General features: G+C 34.6%; 3 protein-coding genes across 6 annotated transcripts; 2 read left to right on the top strand and 1 right to left on the bottom strand.

Annotated features, from left to right (window-relative positions):
- The first annotated feature begins 305 nt into the window (after positions 1–305).
- LOC129313170 (FHA domain-containing protein At4g14490-like) lies at positions 306–1,800 on the top strand. The gene has a single exon (XM_054956122.1). It carries the CDS (start codon positions 345–347, stop codon positions 1,611–1,613), a length of 1,269 nt encoding a protein of 422 aa, XP_054812097.1. The 5' UTR covers positions 306–344; the 3' UTR covers positions 1,614–1,800.
- A 217-nt stretch (positions 1,801–2,017) lies between these two features.
- LOC129313169 (putative pentatricopeptide repeat-containing protein At5g59900) lies at positions 2,018–9,131 on the bottom strand. Of its 3 annotated transcripts, none has more exons than XM_054956120.1 (3): positions 5,361–9,131; positions 4,398–4,616; positions 2,018–2,312 (listed from the first exon to the last, which is right to left on the bottom strand). In XM_054956120.1, exon 1 carries the CDS (start codon positions 8,190–8,192, stop codon positions 5,517–5,519), a length of 2,676 nt encoding a protein of 891 aa, XP_054812095.1. In that variant the 5' UTR covers positions 8,193–9,131; the 3' UTR covers positions 2,018–2,312; positions 4,398–4,616; positions 5,361–5,516. The 3 variants fall into 3 exon arrangements, with proteins under 3 accessions (XP_054812095.1, XP_054812096.1, XP_054812094.1); XM_054956121.1 differs by having other exon boundaries at positions 2,018–2,273; XM_054956119.1 differs by having other exon boundaries at positions 2,018–4,616.
- A 5,185-nt stretch (positions 9,132–14,316) lies between these two features.
- Positions 14,317–18,266, top strand: LOC129313703 (protein MOS2). Of its 2 annotated transcripts, XM_054957019.1 has the most exons (4): positions 14,317–14,461; positions 14,540–16,139; positions 16,450–16,512; positions 17,837–18,266. In XM_054957019.1, the coding sequence occupies exon 2, from the start codon at positions 14,548–14,550 to the stop codon at positions 16,009–16,011; it is 1,464 nt and encodes a 487-aa protein (XP_054812994.1). In that variant the 5' UTR covers positions 14,317–14,461; positions 14,540–14,547; the 3' UTR covers positions 16,012–16,139; positions 16,450–16,512; positions 17,837–18,266. The 2 variants fall into 2 exon arrangements, with proteins under 2 accessions (XP_054812994.1, XP_054812991.1); XM_054957016.1 differs by lacking the exon at positions 16,450–16,512.
- Positions 18,267–18,488: the final 222 nt, after the last annotated feature.

The following is an 18,488-nucleotide window of genomic DNA, read 5'->3' as shown; positions in this document are numbered from 1 at the left end:
AGAGATTCAACCTAAATTGCTTCCTATATATATTAAAATGTTTCTTAATTTAATTTGTCACATACGCCATTAATATACATCAAATTTTGGCAATTTTTTGCAACAAATATATTTTCTATTTCATTTTAACTAATAATCTAATCAAAATATCATTTTTCAATGCATAGTAGTCATGGATACTAAATTTTTCATTTTTTGTCAAAAATCAAAATATAAAAAAGGTCCTTAAAGAGTTTTTTTTTTTTTGGTTATTCTGCCAACAAATAAAGAAACCGTTAAATAGATTACCAAAAAACAAAAATCCGCTAAATTTGTACTATTTCAAAAATTTGAAAATCGATCGAATGAGCGAGTGCGTTGCGGCCGCAAACACTCAAACGCCCACACTCGAATTTTCAAATCCTCTCAACAGTCTATCGGAGAGAAAAATGGAACCTCGACACCTCAAGCTCATCATTCTTCAAGGCCCTCGAGAAGGCGAAACCCTAGGGTTCGAACCTGGCAAGGCAGTGCGGATCGGTCGCATTGTTCGCAACAACACTTTTTCCATCAAAGACGCCGGCATTTCCTCCAATCACCTCTCCATTTTGGTCGAATCCGCGAAATGGGTCCTCCGAGATCTCGATTCCTCCAATGGAACCTTCCTGAACGGCTCCAAAATCCCTCCCAACAGTCCGTTCGATCTTTGTCATGGAGATACCATCAAGATAGGAGAATTGACCTCTATCCAGGTAGATCTACAGGCTCGGGAAGGTAGCTGCTTGCGGCGAAACCCTAGGCGTCAGGCCGCCGCCAAGGCAAGTGGTACAGGACGTGAGAAATTGGAGCAGGAGGATGAGAAATCGGAGGGGAAGAGTTCGGAAACAGTGGTGGTTGAGCCGGTGGAGAAAAAAAGAGGTAGGCCGAGGAGAGGCCGGGGCTTGAAGGGTGAAATTGAGGAAGATTTTAGTAAGGTTCAGCTTCAGAGCATTGATGAAAATGTCGAGGTTGGTGACGAATTGAAGAATGTGGTTCCTCTACAAGAAAAAGTGGAAGCGCCCGTGAATAAGCGAGTAACCCGAACTTCGAAGAAGCAGCAGCAGCAACAGAATGTTATCGGAACTTCTAACTCTAGCGTAGTGACAAATACCCTAGACAATTCTGGTTTGGAGTGCACAGAAGAGAAGATTGTGGAAAAGAAAACAAGAAGAGTTGGTACTAGGAGGAGGAAGTTACAGGAAGAGCCATCTCTTTGTGATCAAGTTGACATCTCGGAAGATATGGTTCAAGAAGCGAGGGACACGGAGGCAAACCTGAATCCTGGTGGTAAAGAGGGTTTTGAAGAACATGAGAGCAAAAACTATTGTTGTAGTATCAAGGAGGCTTGTAGCAGCAAGAGGGAAGGCGAAGAAGCTTGTTCTTCTCAAGGGAAGAATTCTAATGAAAATGGGGATTGGCCTGATTTGGAGAAGTTAACTCTTGGTGAGTGGTTCCATTTCTTGGAGGTTCACTTGCCAAAACAGATAATTGACGCGACCGAAGAGATGATTGACTCCATGAAAGAAAAAGCTGAGAGAGTCCGTGATTACATGGTTAAGCAGAGGAATGACAAGGCTACATTACCTGTGGGATAAAAACATTTCGTGCTTTTGTGGTAGCTAAGCATTAGCTTAAGTAAGAAGCTTCTTCTGTGTTGAAGTTACATGTTTCTTTGTATATAATGCCTTAAATTGTCTCTTGTCTAATTTGACACTCATTGCAAACATTCAATTATCTGTTTATCTGTACTTGGCTAAATAGCTAGTGATCTCTTAGTTGAAATGGTTAGGTGTCTCGAAGGTTTCTGCCACTCTTAGATATGAATAATCTAAATGCTGTATTATGCTGATGATCTTATTAGGTAAAATTTAAGTAGCTCCTCTTCACCCTTTTCTCCACAGCTTTGAAAGGCAGTTTTTGGCAGTAGTGAGAAATCTTTATATGTATTATGCATCATCCAGCTGTCAAGAATATCATGTGGGCATTGGCAAAACTGTGAAGCTCTTAATGCAGATATACTCAAGCAAGTCAAGCTCCCGTTTAAATACCAGGACCTTGAAACTACATAAGCGTAAAAAGGGGGAAAAAGGTGAACTTTTTTAACCGATATGGTTGTCCGCGAACAGATAATCACATAAAAATTCCTTTTTCTTCTATTTTGGATTATGGGGATGCAAGTTGTGAATTGACACCATATCAAACTGCCTTAGTTCATTGGCTATGTTCCTCTGCCTTGAAATGTATTCGTTCAGTTGCTGCACATTGCATGGTGATTGGTGAACGAGTTGAGCAACCTGAAATAACATGATACATACTAGGCCTTGGGTTTCATATAACTGTCAACCGCTCAATTTAAACTGTAGATGCTCTTGGCTTTTTACCACATACAAGAATATGTTAGTTTTTGTAAAATGTTAATTTATGAGGAAATAAAAACATGCCTCCTTTGATCCCATTTACAAATTACTTTTAGTATATTTCATCAAAATTAAGAAAAAATTTAAATTTCACTAATTTTGTTTTGATGTTTAATAAATTTTCACTTCTAAGTTCTAATATATAATAAAGATAAAAAAGAAATAATTTTAATAATTTTTTAACATTTAATAAGAATAAAAAGATAAAAACAGATATAAAAAATAATAAAATATTTCATAAATAAGATTAAAATTAATCTTCTCTCTGTCATATAAATAAAACTTAGTAGTGAAATGATGCTATTGCATTTTTCCATCCATTTTTTCAAACCCTTTTGCCTTATTTAGTAAAGGCAAAGGAACGAAATTCTCACCCTTGAAATCTTTTGTTATGGTCATTACGTTTCGGTTATTATTACTCAATAATATTCTTTTTGTCGCATTTTAAAATAACTTTACAAAAATTGTTTATATATTCTCATCTACTTCTTTCATTCTATCCTGTATTTCATTGTGTACCGTCCGGTATGCTAAACAGATCCTATCAATCTATCAATTCCGATCACCATCTTTGATTAAAGTAGAAGTGTAGCATATCTTGCATAAAGAACACTCTTGTGCATCTACCTCTTTTTCCCCCCCGCCAGAGTGCACTTCCTGTCTTTATAGTTTTTATAAATAAAGGAGTGTATTTTAATTTTAAATATCAAAAGAAGACTTAGTTTAATCCATAGATAATTTATTTAAAAGAAAAAATACTGCAGGCATAGGATTAAATTTCACTGTGTGCTCACAAAATGGTCTGGGATGTACTGCTAATTGTATTACAACAAAGGGTTAAGATGCAAATCTACTTATAAAGAATTCTGCAAGGAGTTACTGGTATTTTAATTCAAGTATGATACAATTTTATTCACGAAGCCTTAAAAGTAGTGCAAAAATTCCCAATTTATAAGGGACCAAACGTTTGTTAAGAATTGTAGGTTTTACTTACTATGCTAAGTGCAAATTGCAAGTAGATTAGGAGCAAAGCTATCTATAATGTATTATATTATGCTGCGATTTTACCCAAAAAAAAATGGTGTAAAACTCTTGACACAAAACAAAGGCATATGTTGACATTGTCTGTGAATATCAAAATAATTGAAATTTTATTTTACCTGAAATGTAAAAAGAAAATATGTGCTCAAATTTATCCTAATTAGCACAAGCCTTAAGTATGATATTTTATTTCGTCGCATTTTACAACCAAGAGAGAGGGAAGACGGTTTGAATTAACTCGGGAAGAGAAGAGAGATGCAGGAGTATGGGTTTTGAATCAAGGGTGTTATGTAACTATGATGTTTGACAAAATAACATGTGCCTACGGCTAATTTCTACCGGTTAGAAAAATATTTGAACACATATTTTCATATTTACACTTTGAATCCAACAAAATATCAATATTTCTACAGTCAACATTTGATAACATGTACCTTTCTTTACTTGTGTATCGCTTTTAGAATTGATGGGCAAAATTAGTAAATTACACCATGATGTCTTACTTCCTGAATATTTTTGCCCATAACCCACTTACACTCGACATTGTAGGCAAGACTCACAACCCTTACCCAACAGATTTTTGGCTTTCATTACATATGAGGTATTATTGCAACTTTTTTTGTAGGATTCATGAGTAAAATTGAATCATACTGAAGTGTTTGATGCAAATACCTCATTGCAAAATTCATTAGGGATAAATTCGCATCTTAACTGTAAAACAAAATATAAGAACCTCTCAGCATCATGCATAAATTAAATTTTTTAATCCAGGTGATCTAAACTCTTCTATGTCATAGCTTATATAAAGTTTGAATTGATAAAAGTTTCTTAATCTACCCTAAACAGCACATTATAGACTAAAAGAAGGAAGAACAGAACAGACTAAAACACAGAACACAGGAGAAATAGAAGAATTGATACTTGAGAGGCCAAGATGAGGAAGGAGAGAACTCTGTCAAGTGCCAAGAAGCCTTTGAGCAAAGAGATCTGTAGTGAGGTCAACATCAGAAGTTACTGCAGAACAGCATACGGAATATGGGTAAAAAATCCCTCAATGAAAGTCCCTTTCCGCATGACAATGTCAATGTGGCACATGCCGCCGCTTACTATTTGAAATCAGAAATGCCACAGCTTGAGGAGCTGCACAATCAACAATGTCACTGTACTGTATGCCATGGCAGCACTAAAAAACATAATTCACATCATGAAATTTAAGGAACTCAGGTCATGCGCACTGCCAGATACATACAGAAAATTTTCACATCAAGAGATCATGATTGTGGCTCAAGCATTACAAATTTCCCTTGAACAAATCTTCATTATAAGATGCAACAAATAAGAATTCCAACTTATAGGACTCGTTATAATAGACAGCCCAACAATTTCCCATATGTGAAGCTTGTAAGCTGCCATTATGTCCATAAAACGGATAGCTGCAAGCCGCAGAAAGGGGTGGAAAAAATGAAGGAAATACAAAACGCAGGGAAAGCAGCTCCAGCCAATTCCACTTGAGAAAACAACATTTTGGCAAATAGATCAGCAAAATGCACACAAACAAGGCAGCAATTAGATTGCAGCAGCAAAATAATACAATGAGAACACGGATTCTTTCCTTCTTTATTTCGTGCACTTGTACATAAGTAGCTTAAATGGTATAGTTTAAATCCTTTTTTGTGGAATTTTTGAAAAAACAAATATCTCAAGCCCTTAAGGTGCTTTATATGGGTAAATCATGCCCTACGCTAAGTGTTCATAATGTACATGCCCTTTGTCCGTGATTCACAACCAACAGGAGATGAAAAATATCTGAAATTGATAAAGATTAGAAAAATTGTGGTTTGCTCATAAAAAGAAAACATAATCTCCACTGTTGCAAATGACTACCTTTTTCAAGGCTCATCGAAAAGGGATTACCGAAAACTGCAGCCACAATTCCAGGCTCGCCCCTTTTTTGCCTGAATTCCAGGCTAACTTCAAGTGTCAACCACCATTTCAGAAGGGCTTTCTAACTTTCAACCACATCTCTACAATAAAGAGATTCTATATGACCCAGCTTGGCTTCATTCCTCTCATTATCATGTCATCACGCAACTCAAGTGCCTTGTTGAGATGTCCATTAACACAACAACCATATATCAGAAAGTTATATGCCATCCTATCAGGCTTTAGACCTTTATTTAGCATGGCATCCCATAACTTAACTGCTTCTCCTATATCACCCCTTCTGCAATACTCATAAATAAATGTTGAATAGGTAACACAGTCTGGGAAAACACCATTTTTAGACATTTCAGAAAGAATCTTGGTGGCTTCTGAAAATTTACCCAATTTACAGAAGCCACGGATAAGAATATTATATGTCACAGTGTTTGCCAAAAGGCCCTTAAGCATTGCATTGTGAAGCCCTACTGCTTCCTTCATGTATCCCTCCTTTGTGAGATGATCAAGAAAACAACCGTATGTAACTGAATTTGGAAGCACATTGGCACCCAACATTTTTTTAAAAATAAGTGCCGCTCTGTCCATTTCCCCTGCCTTGCATAAGCCATTAATCAAAGCAGTATAAGTCACAGCATTTGGAAAGCATTCCTCAGCAATCATCAATTTCCAACATTCAAAAGCCTTCTCAAAAGATCCTGCTTTGCTGTAAGTGTCAATTATACTTGTATACATTATGCCATCAGGCTTCAATCCTTGATCATGCATTTTCTTTAAGAGATCAAATAATGTTTTCATGTCTTGCTGCTTCAGAGAAGTATCAACAAGTACACCATAGCAAACCATATCCATGTTGATTCCTCTCTTGATCATTTCCTGTGACGCACTCAATGCCTCCATCAACCTTCCTTCTTGGCAATAACCCTGTAGAAGAGCACCATAGCACATTTCATTTAACTTCAGGCCCTTCTTGTGGAGACTATCAATGAAATCTTTGGCTTCAGAAACCCTATGAGCAGAACAAAGGCCATGAACAAGAGGCCTGTAAGTATATGTGTCTGGTACAAGGCCCCTTTGAAGCATCTCTTCTAGCAATTCAAAGGCCCTATCAATGTTACCTCCTCTACAGTACCCTTCAATCATTACATTGTATGTCACCTCATTCGGAAGCACCTTCCGTTCTATCATTTCAACAAAAAGTTGGCTTGCTTCAAACATTTTATCAGCACTACAGAGCCCAGAAATAAGTGCAGTGAAAGTGTAAACATTAGGAGCAATTCCTTTCTTAATCATCTCATTATATATTTTAAATGCCTTTTGTAGTTGTTGATCCTTGCAATATCCACTAATCAATGGTGTAAAGGTTGTGACAGTTGGCTCCAACCCTTTATTGATCATCTCAGCGAACAGAGACTCAGCAACACTCAAATTCCCATAATTGCATTGGCCATTTATCAAAGAATTGTAGGGATATACTGTTACTTTTATACCAGATTCTATCATTTTATCAAAATAAGACATAGCAACATCCAATCTTCCCCTTCTGCAAAATGAATCAATAAGAATAGAGTATGTGATATCATTGGGATGCAAGTTCATCAAGAACATCCTATGATACAGTGATTCTGCCTTATCTAAATCTCCATCTTTACACAAAGAATTGATAAGTGAATTATAAACAAACAAATTTGGTAGCGAACCAAGTCTTCCTACCTTTATTACAACATTATAAGCAGCATGAATCTTTCCTTGCTTTCTTAGACCCTCCACTATTCCTGATATAGCTGCCTCAGTAGGAACAAAACCAGATTCAATCATTTCATCCATAAAAATCACTCCAGCCTCAAATTCTTTCACTCTACGCAGACCAAGTATTAGTGTACAGTACGTAACCACATCTGCTTTGAGACCCTTTTCGCTCAATGATCTTTTGACATCAACAGCATCCCAAACACGTTCACTCTTGCATAGGCCATGAATTAATACATTATAAAGTACAATACTTGGACTTAACCAATTTGATTCCATCCGCATAATATTTTCCTTGGCTCTAGCAAAATCTCTCAATTCACACAGACTCCGGATAACAGCAGTGCAAGTATAAATATCAGGTTCAAAACCAGCATTCACAGATTCGTTAAATAGCTCCCAAACCAGTATAAATTTTCTAATCTTCAAAAGTTCGTTTAAAAGGGCACTGAATGTTCTACCTTCAGGCAACAAGCCGCTCACTATCATGAGATTTACAATCTTCACCGCATCAACAGCTTTCCTACTTTGTAGATAATTTTGAACCAATAAATCAAAACCCGAAATGGACGAAAAATTGCCATTCTTGTAAGAATCCAAAAAATTAGCAAAAACCTCTTTTGGTTCTAACTGTCGTTGGGAGAGGGTCTGCAACAGCGAATTAGCAGGCCAGAAAAGCCTCGCCTGCACAAGAGCATGAACCAAAATAGAAAACGAGGCCGGGGAATGTTTGAAATTTTTGTGCAAACCCAAAAAATTGAAGAACCTCAAAGCTAACTTGGGGTCATCAATGGTCTGTATCAAGACTTCTTCAACATGATGAGGTCTCAATTTGCTTGAAATCAAGAAATCACTGAAAGCCACTTTCCAACTCTGTTTCCCTCGAACGATCTCCGAAAGCTTAGAGACAAAATGAGAGTCATCATTCTCATCATCATTGCGGGTCTTGGACAAGGATGATTTACAGAAGCTCTGATTTCTCAGAAGAAAAGGATTAGATAGGGTTCTACGAGTAAGCATAAGCTTCATTAAGATTATAGCGCTAGAATGTCTGGGCTTTCAAGCCATCTGAGATTATATACCAAATCCCTAAATCATGGACATAAGAGGACTCTTCGTTCAACGATAGGAGGCGCCGCAAAGCAACAAAACACACCAACAGAGAAAAGCGAGGAACGGCAAGCCTCTGACGCTGACCGTGGAGGCAAGATCAGCTAAAAACTTCAACTTCAATTCAGAAGGAGGCGACAATGGCTGAAATATGAGCGTTTGGCATCAGAAGCAAAGCCTTCAAATAATCAAATCCACTTAAGCTCGAGGTTTTTCCGGCCCCAGATGATGAATCTGAAACCCTTGTTCGATGGCAAGAGGGTGCGTTTGGAAACTGAACATTTCACATCCCAAGAGTGCTTTTTAACTTTTGGAACGTTAAGATGAAATGCGCTTTGTAAGAGAACTTTCAAAATGGCATGAAAATAATGAGAAGCTCTTTTTGTAACTTTTTAAATATAAATGTGATATGTGAGCATTAAATAACTGGTGCCTAATATTACAATTGAGCATGATATTCTCATTATTTTTTCTTTCTTCTCGTGCAATTGTGGCTCTGGCTCTCTCATTTTGTTGCTCCTCATCTTACCTGTCCATCGCTCTCTTGTCGCTTCGCTATCTCTCCTCCGCCATCTAATTACAGATCCCGAGTCCCTCTATTTCTTCCTTCCCCAAACTCTTCATCTCTTCTTTCGTCGCCGGTTGTTGCCATTCCAATGCCTCATTTCTTCATGTCCACCTTGAATCTTTCACGGATCGAGCTCATTTTCAAATTTGGATGACATTGCGAAGCTGAAGGAACTCAAGAGACCTGAGTTTGCAACCTATCTAGTGCAAAACTAAACTTTCAAACCAGCTTATTGAACTTCGACCTCCTTCTCTGATCTGCTCTTCGATCTACAAAGTATAATAGCCTCTAACCGTTTTTTGTTAGATTTGGAAATGGTAGTCCTCTGTTTTGCATTAATAGATAAAAATGAAGCATAATGTTAAGGAGTTTTATGTGTATTTGTGAAGCTTAAGTAGTGGTGACAATCTTCTTCGCAGACCCAGTATTTTTTTTTTTTTTGCCTTCTTTTGATTGTCATTGTTCTTTCGATTTTAAAGGCCTTCTACATAGACTCAGTAAATTTTTTTGCCTTCTTTTTATTGTCATTAGGCTTGAATAGATATGTTATTTTTCGAATATAATAGAAATCTTTATTCTGTGAGATATTTGATTGTTGCTTATTATAATAATGGTGGGTTTAATTTTGATTCTTCTCCTCTATTTAGTTTTCATTTTGAGCTGTGTAGTATTTGATATAACCAGATATTGCTATTCTTCTTATATCTTAAGGTCTTGTGTTTTAGACATTACAAGTAGTTTGCCCATTTTTCAATTTTGATTTGTCCCTTTATTACCTTGTAAACATCTCTGTATGCGGAATTGACTATGAAACAAGAAGTAAAGTGAACGAATATTTATTAGCCATTCTTTCTTTTCATTTTGTGGTAAACCTGTTTAGCCATCCTAATGTAGCTTTTGTTTTGCCAAGCTTGTTACATTTGGTTGATACAACAATATAGTTGGCCCAGACTAATTTCATCCCAAGCCTCTCATTTTGTTATTTGCCCTTTCATTTGATAACATTTCAACAACAGTTGAGTGGTAAATCTTTAGTCATGCTTCCCTAATGTCTATTCAAGTTTTGTTTTTCAACATTTTTCTTTGCCAATTTTTTCCCCTTGCATTTTAATCACAACTTTGAACTATTAGCATGGTTCTTTTTGAATTTAGGGTACTACACTTGATTTGCTTCTATCAAAGTCAAATAACATCTTGCATGGGAGGCTTGCTTCTCAATCCACAAATTTTGGCTTATGATAGATATAATCCTATGATTGTATAACAAAGAAATTATAACATGTTCTATTCTTAAAGTTGAATCAAATTTAATACTACCTTTAGACTTATTTTAACAAAATAGAATCTGATTTTTTCACCTCACTTATGTAGAAGTACAACAAAAGGACGGGGGAAATCCATTAATTAAATTTTGACCATGCCTTCCCTACTCTTTCAATTTGATTTATTATAGTGTGAATGGATTGTCATCTCTTTTTGACAATATACAAGGAAATGTCTTCCATGAAAAAAAATGGGACACAGTGTAATATTTTAACTCTTTCAACTTGATTATTGAGAATATGATATTTTGATAGTAAAAATGAGTAAAAAGAAGGCACAATGGACTATCAAAGAGACTAAATTGTTCATCAAATTAGCTCTCCAGCAAGTTAGAAAAAATGAGCATAAAGGCTTTACCTTATCAAATGAGGGTTGGAAGGCGCTAATGTAACAATTCAATGCATTAAGCTCAAGAAGCTATGATAAGAAGCAATTGAAAAAACAAATGGGACAATTTAAGGAAAGACTAGAATATATGGGACCAATTGTTGAACAAAGAGATCGATTTGGGATGGAATAGCGAAAAGAATACTATATTAGCACCAGAGGAGTGGTGGAATCAAAAGATTAAGGTATACAATTATATATGGTATGCTATATATTTGATGTTTTATTTTATAAATATACTGGACTTAATTCTTGTAAATGTGTAGGAGAATCCTAAGTACAAAAAATTCAAACATAAACCACTTTCATGTGTACAAGAATTGACACAGTTGTTTTAACCAGTTATAGCATAGGGCACTTACATGTGGACATTTGTAATTGATGATCTGCAAGATGTGTATAGGCATAAATTAGATTTGATCAGAGGATTAAGAGATAGTGATGACGTAAGAAACATTAGTAGATGAGTTCTCCCAGAAATTGGGCAGGTTAACTTAAATAATACATACAGCAGTGGTACTAATTCAGGGAGCAAGCAAAAGAGAGGTGAAAATAGTCAAAACAAGAAGGGAAAACATCTTGCATCTGTGATGGCTAATTCAGCGAGTCGCTTATTTTCCATAAGGTTACAAGAGGATAAGGTTACAACACTGAAGTCAATTCTTAATTCAATGAAGGGTGGAACAAAACTAGTTGATCAAAATGCGGTGGATGTTACAAAAAAACTTTATGGAATCAAGGAGATTGCTTATGATGAGGCGCTTCTTAGAAAATGTGATATGGCCTTGCTAGATAAGACCGCAAGGGACATGTATATTGGGCTTAGGGATAATAGAAGAACATTAGTGGCCTATTTAAAGTGTTTAGAAAAGAAAGTAAATTAGATCAATTCTAGCTTGCCTTCTCAATGTTTTAAATCTAGTTAGTGCCGTTTAAGTTAACTTTGTTTTTAAATTGATTGTGTTATTTAACTCTTGTTTTATGTGTCTTTTATTTTAAGTTATGAACAATGGTGTAATGGTTGTTAAATTATGTTTTTGCAGTTTTTATGGATGAAAGTATGCAGTCTCAGTTATTACAATTACTTGTACATATGAAAGACGATAAGGTTGAGGCTATTACTATAATAGTATCTAATTACTCAACAACTTTATTGAAAAAGCCTTGTAGAACCAGTTCATAATCAGCTCATGCATGGGTGCAAGAAATTTTACAAGGGTATCCTCAGTATTGTTATGACATATTTCGCATGAAAAAAGATGTTTGTCTTCAAATTTATGATGAATTAGTGCAACATGGTCTATGTCCAACCAGAAGAATAGGGATTTATGAAATCATCGATATGTTCCTAAATATTGTTGGACATAGGGTGGGGGACTAGGATGGCATATGAACGATTTCAACATTCAGCAGAGATTATTTACAAGCATTTTAGAAATGTATTGCATACTTGTTAGAAGCTAGCAAAAGAATATATACAATCAAAAGATCACACTTTTCAAGTTATACATAAAAAAATTTTAGGTGATCCGCAATATTGGCCAATTTTTAAAGATGTCATAGAAGCAATTAATGGAACACATATCCTGTGTGTGGTCAATGTTGAAGAGTAAGGAAAATATATTGAAAGGAAAGGTATTTCAATACAAAATATAATGGCCATATGTGATTGAAATATGTGATTCACTTATGTCATGGTTGGATGGGAAGGGACTACCCATAATGCTCGTTTGTTTGACTATGCACTCATAAGGCTGGACATGAAATTTCCACATCCACCCAAGGTATATTTCATATTTATCTAATTTAAAATAATTTTTTAATATTTTTTAGGATCTTTAATTTTTATTTTTTATTAGTAGGTAAATATTATTTATTAGATGTCAATTATCTAACATCACGTGGATATTTAGGTTCTTATGGATCTCATAGGTATTACCACCTAGATTTCAGGCGTTCATCTAAATTTGTAAATAATAATGAGGTTTTCAATTATTATCATTTAAGTTTAAGGATTACGATTGAAAGGACTTTTGAGGTTTGGAAAAATAAATTTGCAATCTTACGACACATGCCTAGTTATCCATTTGTAATGCAAGTTCATATGATTAATGCAACAATGGCCATACATAATTTTATTAGAAGAAAATCTATAATTGATTCTGACTTTTGGTGTTTTAAGGATGAAAATATGGTTAACACTAATGATGATAATGACTAGCATGTATTTTCATTAATAATTTCAAGTGCAATTTCAAGCGTAGCTTCTAATATAAAGATGAACAAAATTTAGGATTCTATTAAAGATTATGTTGTATATTATAGATTGAACCATTAATCATGTAACTATTCAATATTAATAGATGTTTAACTATTTATTATATAATTTTTTTAATATTAAATTATATATTTTTTTACTCTTAGTATTTAACATTTTAAATTTTATGTAATTTTAAATTTGTTTCACATTTTTTAAATATTTCTAATATACTATATTTGTATAATAAAAATTATAAATTATCATAAATCAATGTTCCTTTTAGTCATTATATATTAAAAAGTACATTTCAAAAATATAAATTTCTATTAATTCAAACAACTTTCAATTTGTCAAATTAACTTTTAAAAAATATATCTAAATATAAATTTTATTATAATAACTGACTTTTACTGAATAAATTTTTAATAAATTAATTTTTAATAAATTAAAAACTAAACACACACTTCGTTTATTGCCGTATTGCATCCCTGTAGGGTGTAGTTTTGTAAAGTGGAAGATTCAATTGGTAGATATCAAAAATAAAAATATTAAATTAATCAAAATAAGTTGGGAAAATACAATAATATCCTTTTATAGTTTTAAGGGTTTTGTTTTATTTATTTTTTTAGTACTTTCAATTTTTATAATTTAACTAATGTTTATTATTCAGGTTTTTATAGTCACAATAAATGATTGAAAACACTTTAAAAATTATAAAAATTAAAAACAAAATTTAATAAAATCATAATTCATTGACTGTGTTTTTTCAAAATAAGTTCACTAAAATTCTCTACCTTGTTCCTCAAATTCATGTCTAGAATTGTTTTCATTTTAATTAATTAATTTTTAATAAAAAGGAACATTTTAATGGCTTTAGTTATGATTAATTTAACTTAATGAAAAAAGATTAATTTAACTTAATTTATGTATTTTTAATAAGCTTAATTTATCTATTTTAAATATGTATAATCTATGCATTTAACGCTAGGTTTTTTTTAAAAAAAATTTATGAATTATCAAAATTAGACTTAATGAAAGAAGTTAATCAATTATAACTTGATAAATCAATATTTATATTCTCACCAGAATAAGTGCTCATATTTAATAATTAATTGTATTTTAGAGATTTGAATTTAATAATATAAAGATTGAGTGTTTGTATAATTTAAATCATTAAAATTTAAATTAATAATTTGAATTCATTATTTAATTGAGATTAATAAATAATTAAATTTATTTAAATAATTGATATGAATTTTAATGACTTAAATGATAAATGATGTGAGTGTATTGAATCCAAATTTTATTTTTAATAAGAAATACCTATAAATAATAAAAAATAGATTTACGAACTTCAAAATTAAATCAAGAGTTTGGATACCTTCATAGCTATTATGGTTTCAAAAGTTATATTTTTAAAAAATCGACTCAAATACCTCATCTTTTTAAGAAATTAAATTATTTGAAGCTTTATTTTTATCCGGGTAGATGACAATTATCAATAACTTCCTATAAGAAAATGCACGCTCCCCCGGCTCGCTTGAACGTTTATCGGTGTTCTCTTCTCATCTCCGCCGAGTTTCCTCGTGTCAAGCCCTAGTCATCGCTTCCGGAAGAGAACAGCTTCTTAATCCTTCTTCTAATTATCAGGTACCCAATTCCTCGCCTTCTAGCGTTCTAATTTTTCATCGCTATCTGTTAAAACCCGTGTATTGGAACCCATTTCAGTTCCCACCATGAAGCTCTCTTTCTCTGTGCAATCAAAATCCAACTCCAAGTCAAACCCCATCAAGCCCTCCAACAAATTCGACGCGGCCGCCGCCGATATTCAAGATGGGAACTCCAAGGCCAGAGAGTATGTTACAGAGTTCGATGCATCGAAAGCCCCTTCTGATCCTAACAAATCTACCAACATGGTTATTCCCCCTATAGAGAACGAATGGAATATAGAGAGGTCCCACAAGAGAATGAAGAATCTAGACTTACCCATCACTGAATCTAATGGAACCGAGTTGGGGTTTGAGCTGGATACGTCGGCAGTTGTGGAACCCGGTGCGGACATGTCTTATGGTTTGAATCTTAGGCTGACGAAGAATGATGGAGACGGGGGAAAACCTGCCGATGGCAGTGGCGGTGACGGTGATCATGACGGAAGGTCGCGACCCGTTTCTCTGGACTCTGTGGTGCTGCAGAAATTTAAGGACGATATGAAGAGGTTACCGGACCATAGAGGCTTCGAGGAGTTCAAAGATGTCCCTGTTGAGGGTTTTGGTGCAGCTTTGCTTGCGGGGTATGGATGGCGTGAAGGAATGGGAATCGGAAAGAATGCGAAGGAGGATGTGAAAGTTGTACAGTATGAGAGGAGGACTGCCAAAGAAGGGTTGGGTTTTGTTGCTGATCATGCTCGTAAGTGGAGTTCGAAAGATGAAGTGAAGATGCCTAAGGAGCATGGTGGACATGAAATGAAGGTGCCTAAGGAGCATGGTAGACATAGTTCCTTCTTGGGAAAGGTTGTTAGAATAGTTGAGGGCAGAAATGCAGGTCTGAAGGGTAAAATTGTACGAGAGGTTGAAGATAAATGGGTTATTTTAAAACTTTCCAAGAGTGAAGAGGAAGTAAAAGTGAGCCTCGGCGATTTTGTAGAGTTGGGTTCTATTGAAGAAGAGAGGTTTTTGAAGAAATTGAAGGAGTTAAAGATTCAAGATGCTGATAAAGATAGAGATCGAGATTCAAGGAATAAACGCGGTAGAGATGAAGGAAGGAGAGGCCGTGATGAGGTTGCAGTTGATGTTAAAAGAGATAGTAGGAAGGAAGGGCAGGGGAAGAAACAAGTTTCGTGGCTTACAAGTCATATTCGTGTCAGGGTTATTAGCAAAGATTTCAAAGGAGGGCGATTATATTTGAAGAAGGGGCAGGTATTGGACGTTGTTGGGCCTGCTACTTGTGATATATCTATGGATGATGGCAAGGAAATCATCCAGGGGATTTCCCAAGACGTTCTTGAGACTGCTATCCCTCGCCGAGGGGGGCCAGTTCTTGTATTATATGGTAAACATAAAGGCGTTTATGGGAGTCTGGTTGAGAAAGATTCGGACAAAGAAATTGCTGTTGTTAGAGATGCCGATACCCATGCACTGATCAATGTGCGGCTTGAACAAATTGCAGAGTTTACAGGGGATCCAAGTATCCTGGGATACTGATTCTGTTGCATCAATTCCAGTGCTGGACCTATTTTTATGACCCTTTTGATTGATTTTCCAAAGTAACATTCATAGTTCAGAATTTGATATGCGGTTTTTTACAAACCAGGGGAGAAAAAATTATGAAGGTATGTTTGTAGTGTATTCCTAATGCCATATTTTTTAGTCAATTCAAGGGTGAAATATCAACTTGTTTGGTAACTTTGTAGTTTATGGATGATGAAAATAATGATCTCTTGCTGATTATATCTTGAAATTTGAATAGTGTTTAGTGATATCATAAATATAACACTTGGTTTTGCAGCAAGAATTTAATATTGTGTTTCAGAGCTCGACGTTCAGAAAACCATATATGCTTTTAAATATTTTATGTTTATTGTTGAGAGATAATAGTATAATTTTAACTTATTTGCGTGTTCCATTTGTGTTGGGTGCAAGGTTGCTAGGAGCAGAATACATTCATAAAATGTAATGTTGTTTTAGTTAACCCTGCACATCAATGTAAGTTCTAAATTCAGCATCAGACATGAATGATTTAGGCTGTGGATCATGTTTCATTTCCTTACAAATTTTGTATCTTCTAATGTTGTTTATGCATATTGTGGGGGTGGTATTTTTGCTATTGCCCCTTGGTATTGAACTATTGATCGTTTTGAATGATTCAAATTTCCAATCCTTGATTTTGTGATAGTTAGTACAATTAAAACTTACTGAATTTGAATGCATATTAATAGTTAGTATGGTTGAGAGTTTAACCCCATTATAGAGGAACCATCAAGTTGTAGCTTTGGTTTTAAAGCTTATAAATTTTGAGATATTATTCTATACGATTACAAATGTTTCTCCACTTAAATATTTGAGTTGGTTGATTTATACAAGGGGCATGTTCTTGTACTTATGGGCACAAATACCTTTTGACAAGCTAACTATGTTTTAGTTGGTAATTAAGATAGGAGAATGTGATGTTACACCTTACTAAAGGCTGGAAAATTCTGTTTTCTTATGAAAAAGATTATATACTATTTGAGAGATAGTTTTGTGCTGCAAAGTCTTCAAAAGCCTAGGAGAGAAGAGTATCATAATCAAGCTACTCCAAAGTCAGGAACTAAGGATCAGCTACTTTGTAAAATTTGGATGAAACTCGGTTCTCTAACTGCATTTTTAACTTCTGTAATAATGGTGGAAATTTCCAAAGAGCATGTTTGGATGAGAGATAATGGAACAAAAATGAAAGGACAGTTTCATTATTTTGAGGATGTTGGAGGAGAGAGTTTCCTCATGATTTCTGGTGATATTGGAGAAGTTTTGCAAATCAGTGTAAATGGAAAGTGTCACCTAACTGATTCTTGCCATTCCTTCCTTCTCATCAGATTCGAGACCTTCGTTCTCTCCCAACTCCGATAAAGAAAAATTTGGTGATTGGACATATTCTTCAATTTTGAAATATGAATCATGTTTGTAGTGTTCTCGCTTATCTATTTTACTTTTTGTTTTATAACATAACTAATGTAGGTGTTGTGCAGTTTAGAAAGCTTGGTAAATCAGTCATTTATTATTCAAAACTTCCCAATACTGTCAGTTTTTATATCATATAATTTTTTTTTCAATCAAATTCAATCCCCTGCTTATTTCTTCTGGGGAGAACCAGCACTTCAGAGTTATTTTACCTGGATCACTTTAGTAGTTATACATTGTTAGGTGTTTACGAAGACATCCTCTGCTGACTGTGGTGTAATTGTTTGGATTTGGTTTTTAGATGTAACTCCAGCATCATCATGTTGGTCTGGTTATTCAACCCTTTATTGTTGGCGATGTGATCCTGTAGGTGGGCAATGCAGCCATCCAAAATTGTGCAAGAGTAGATGGAGGAATAGCATGAAGCTTAGTAGTTGAAAATTGTAAATATTATACGCCCAAGTGGAGTCTCCAGGCAGTCAATTGAAGAAGTGACTTCTCTGGGTGGATGATGATGATGGAAGCAATACTAAACTATTTGATTGGTGGAAAGATGATTTGCTCGTCCAGGGTGAAATTTGTAGTTTTGTGGGGATAGATTTTACACAAGTCTCTTCTCATGCATGAACTATTATTGGCTCAACATTAGAGTGCTTAGTCCTCTAGGTCAAAAATCTTCCACGGGGTGGATTTTGTTCAGCCTAGGGCCGGTTATTCTGGTTGGCCAAACTTAGTCGGATTAGTTTAAAATACTTGAACATATAAAAAAGTTCATATAGTCAATATTAGTCTTATCTTGAGCTCTCGAGTTTATTTGGGCTATTTCAGTACTTGAATTGTTAAATATTATTTTATTTTTATTTTTATTTTTATTGAATTTCAATTCTTATTTTTTAAAAATTAATGTTTTCAATTTTTATCTTAATTTAAAGTTACTTTATTAATAATAAAAAAGGAAATTTAGGGATCCGGGATTCCACGCAGAGTCCATTTGAGTTTGGACTTGATTGAATTTTTTTAGG

The sequence above is a fragment of the Prosopis cineraria genome, unplaced genomic scaffold, assembly GCF_029017545.1.
Source record: "Prosopis cineraria cultivar Desert tree isolate PC_DT_omini unplaced genomic scaffold, ASM2901754v1 PC6, whole genome shotgun sequence".
Lineage (NCBI taxonomy): Eukaryota > Viridiplantae > Streptophyta > Magnoliopsida > Fabales > Fabaceae > Prosopis > Prosopis cineraria.
The sequence above is the reverse complement of the archived record's forward strand: the minus strand, read 5'-3'. Positions and strand labels throughout refer to the sequence as shown.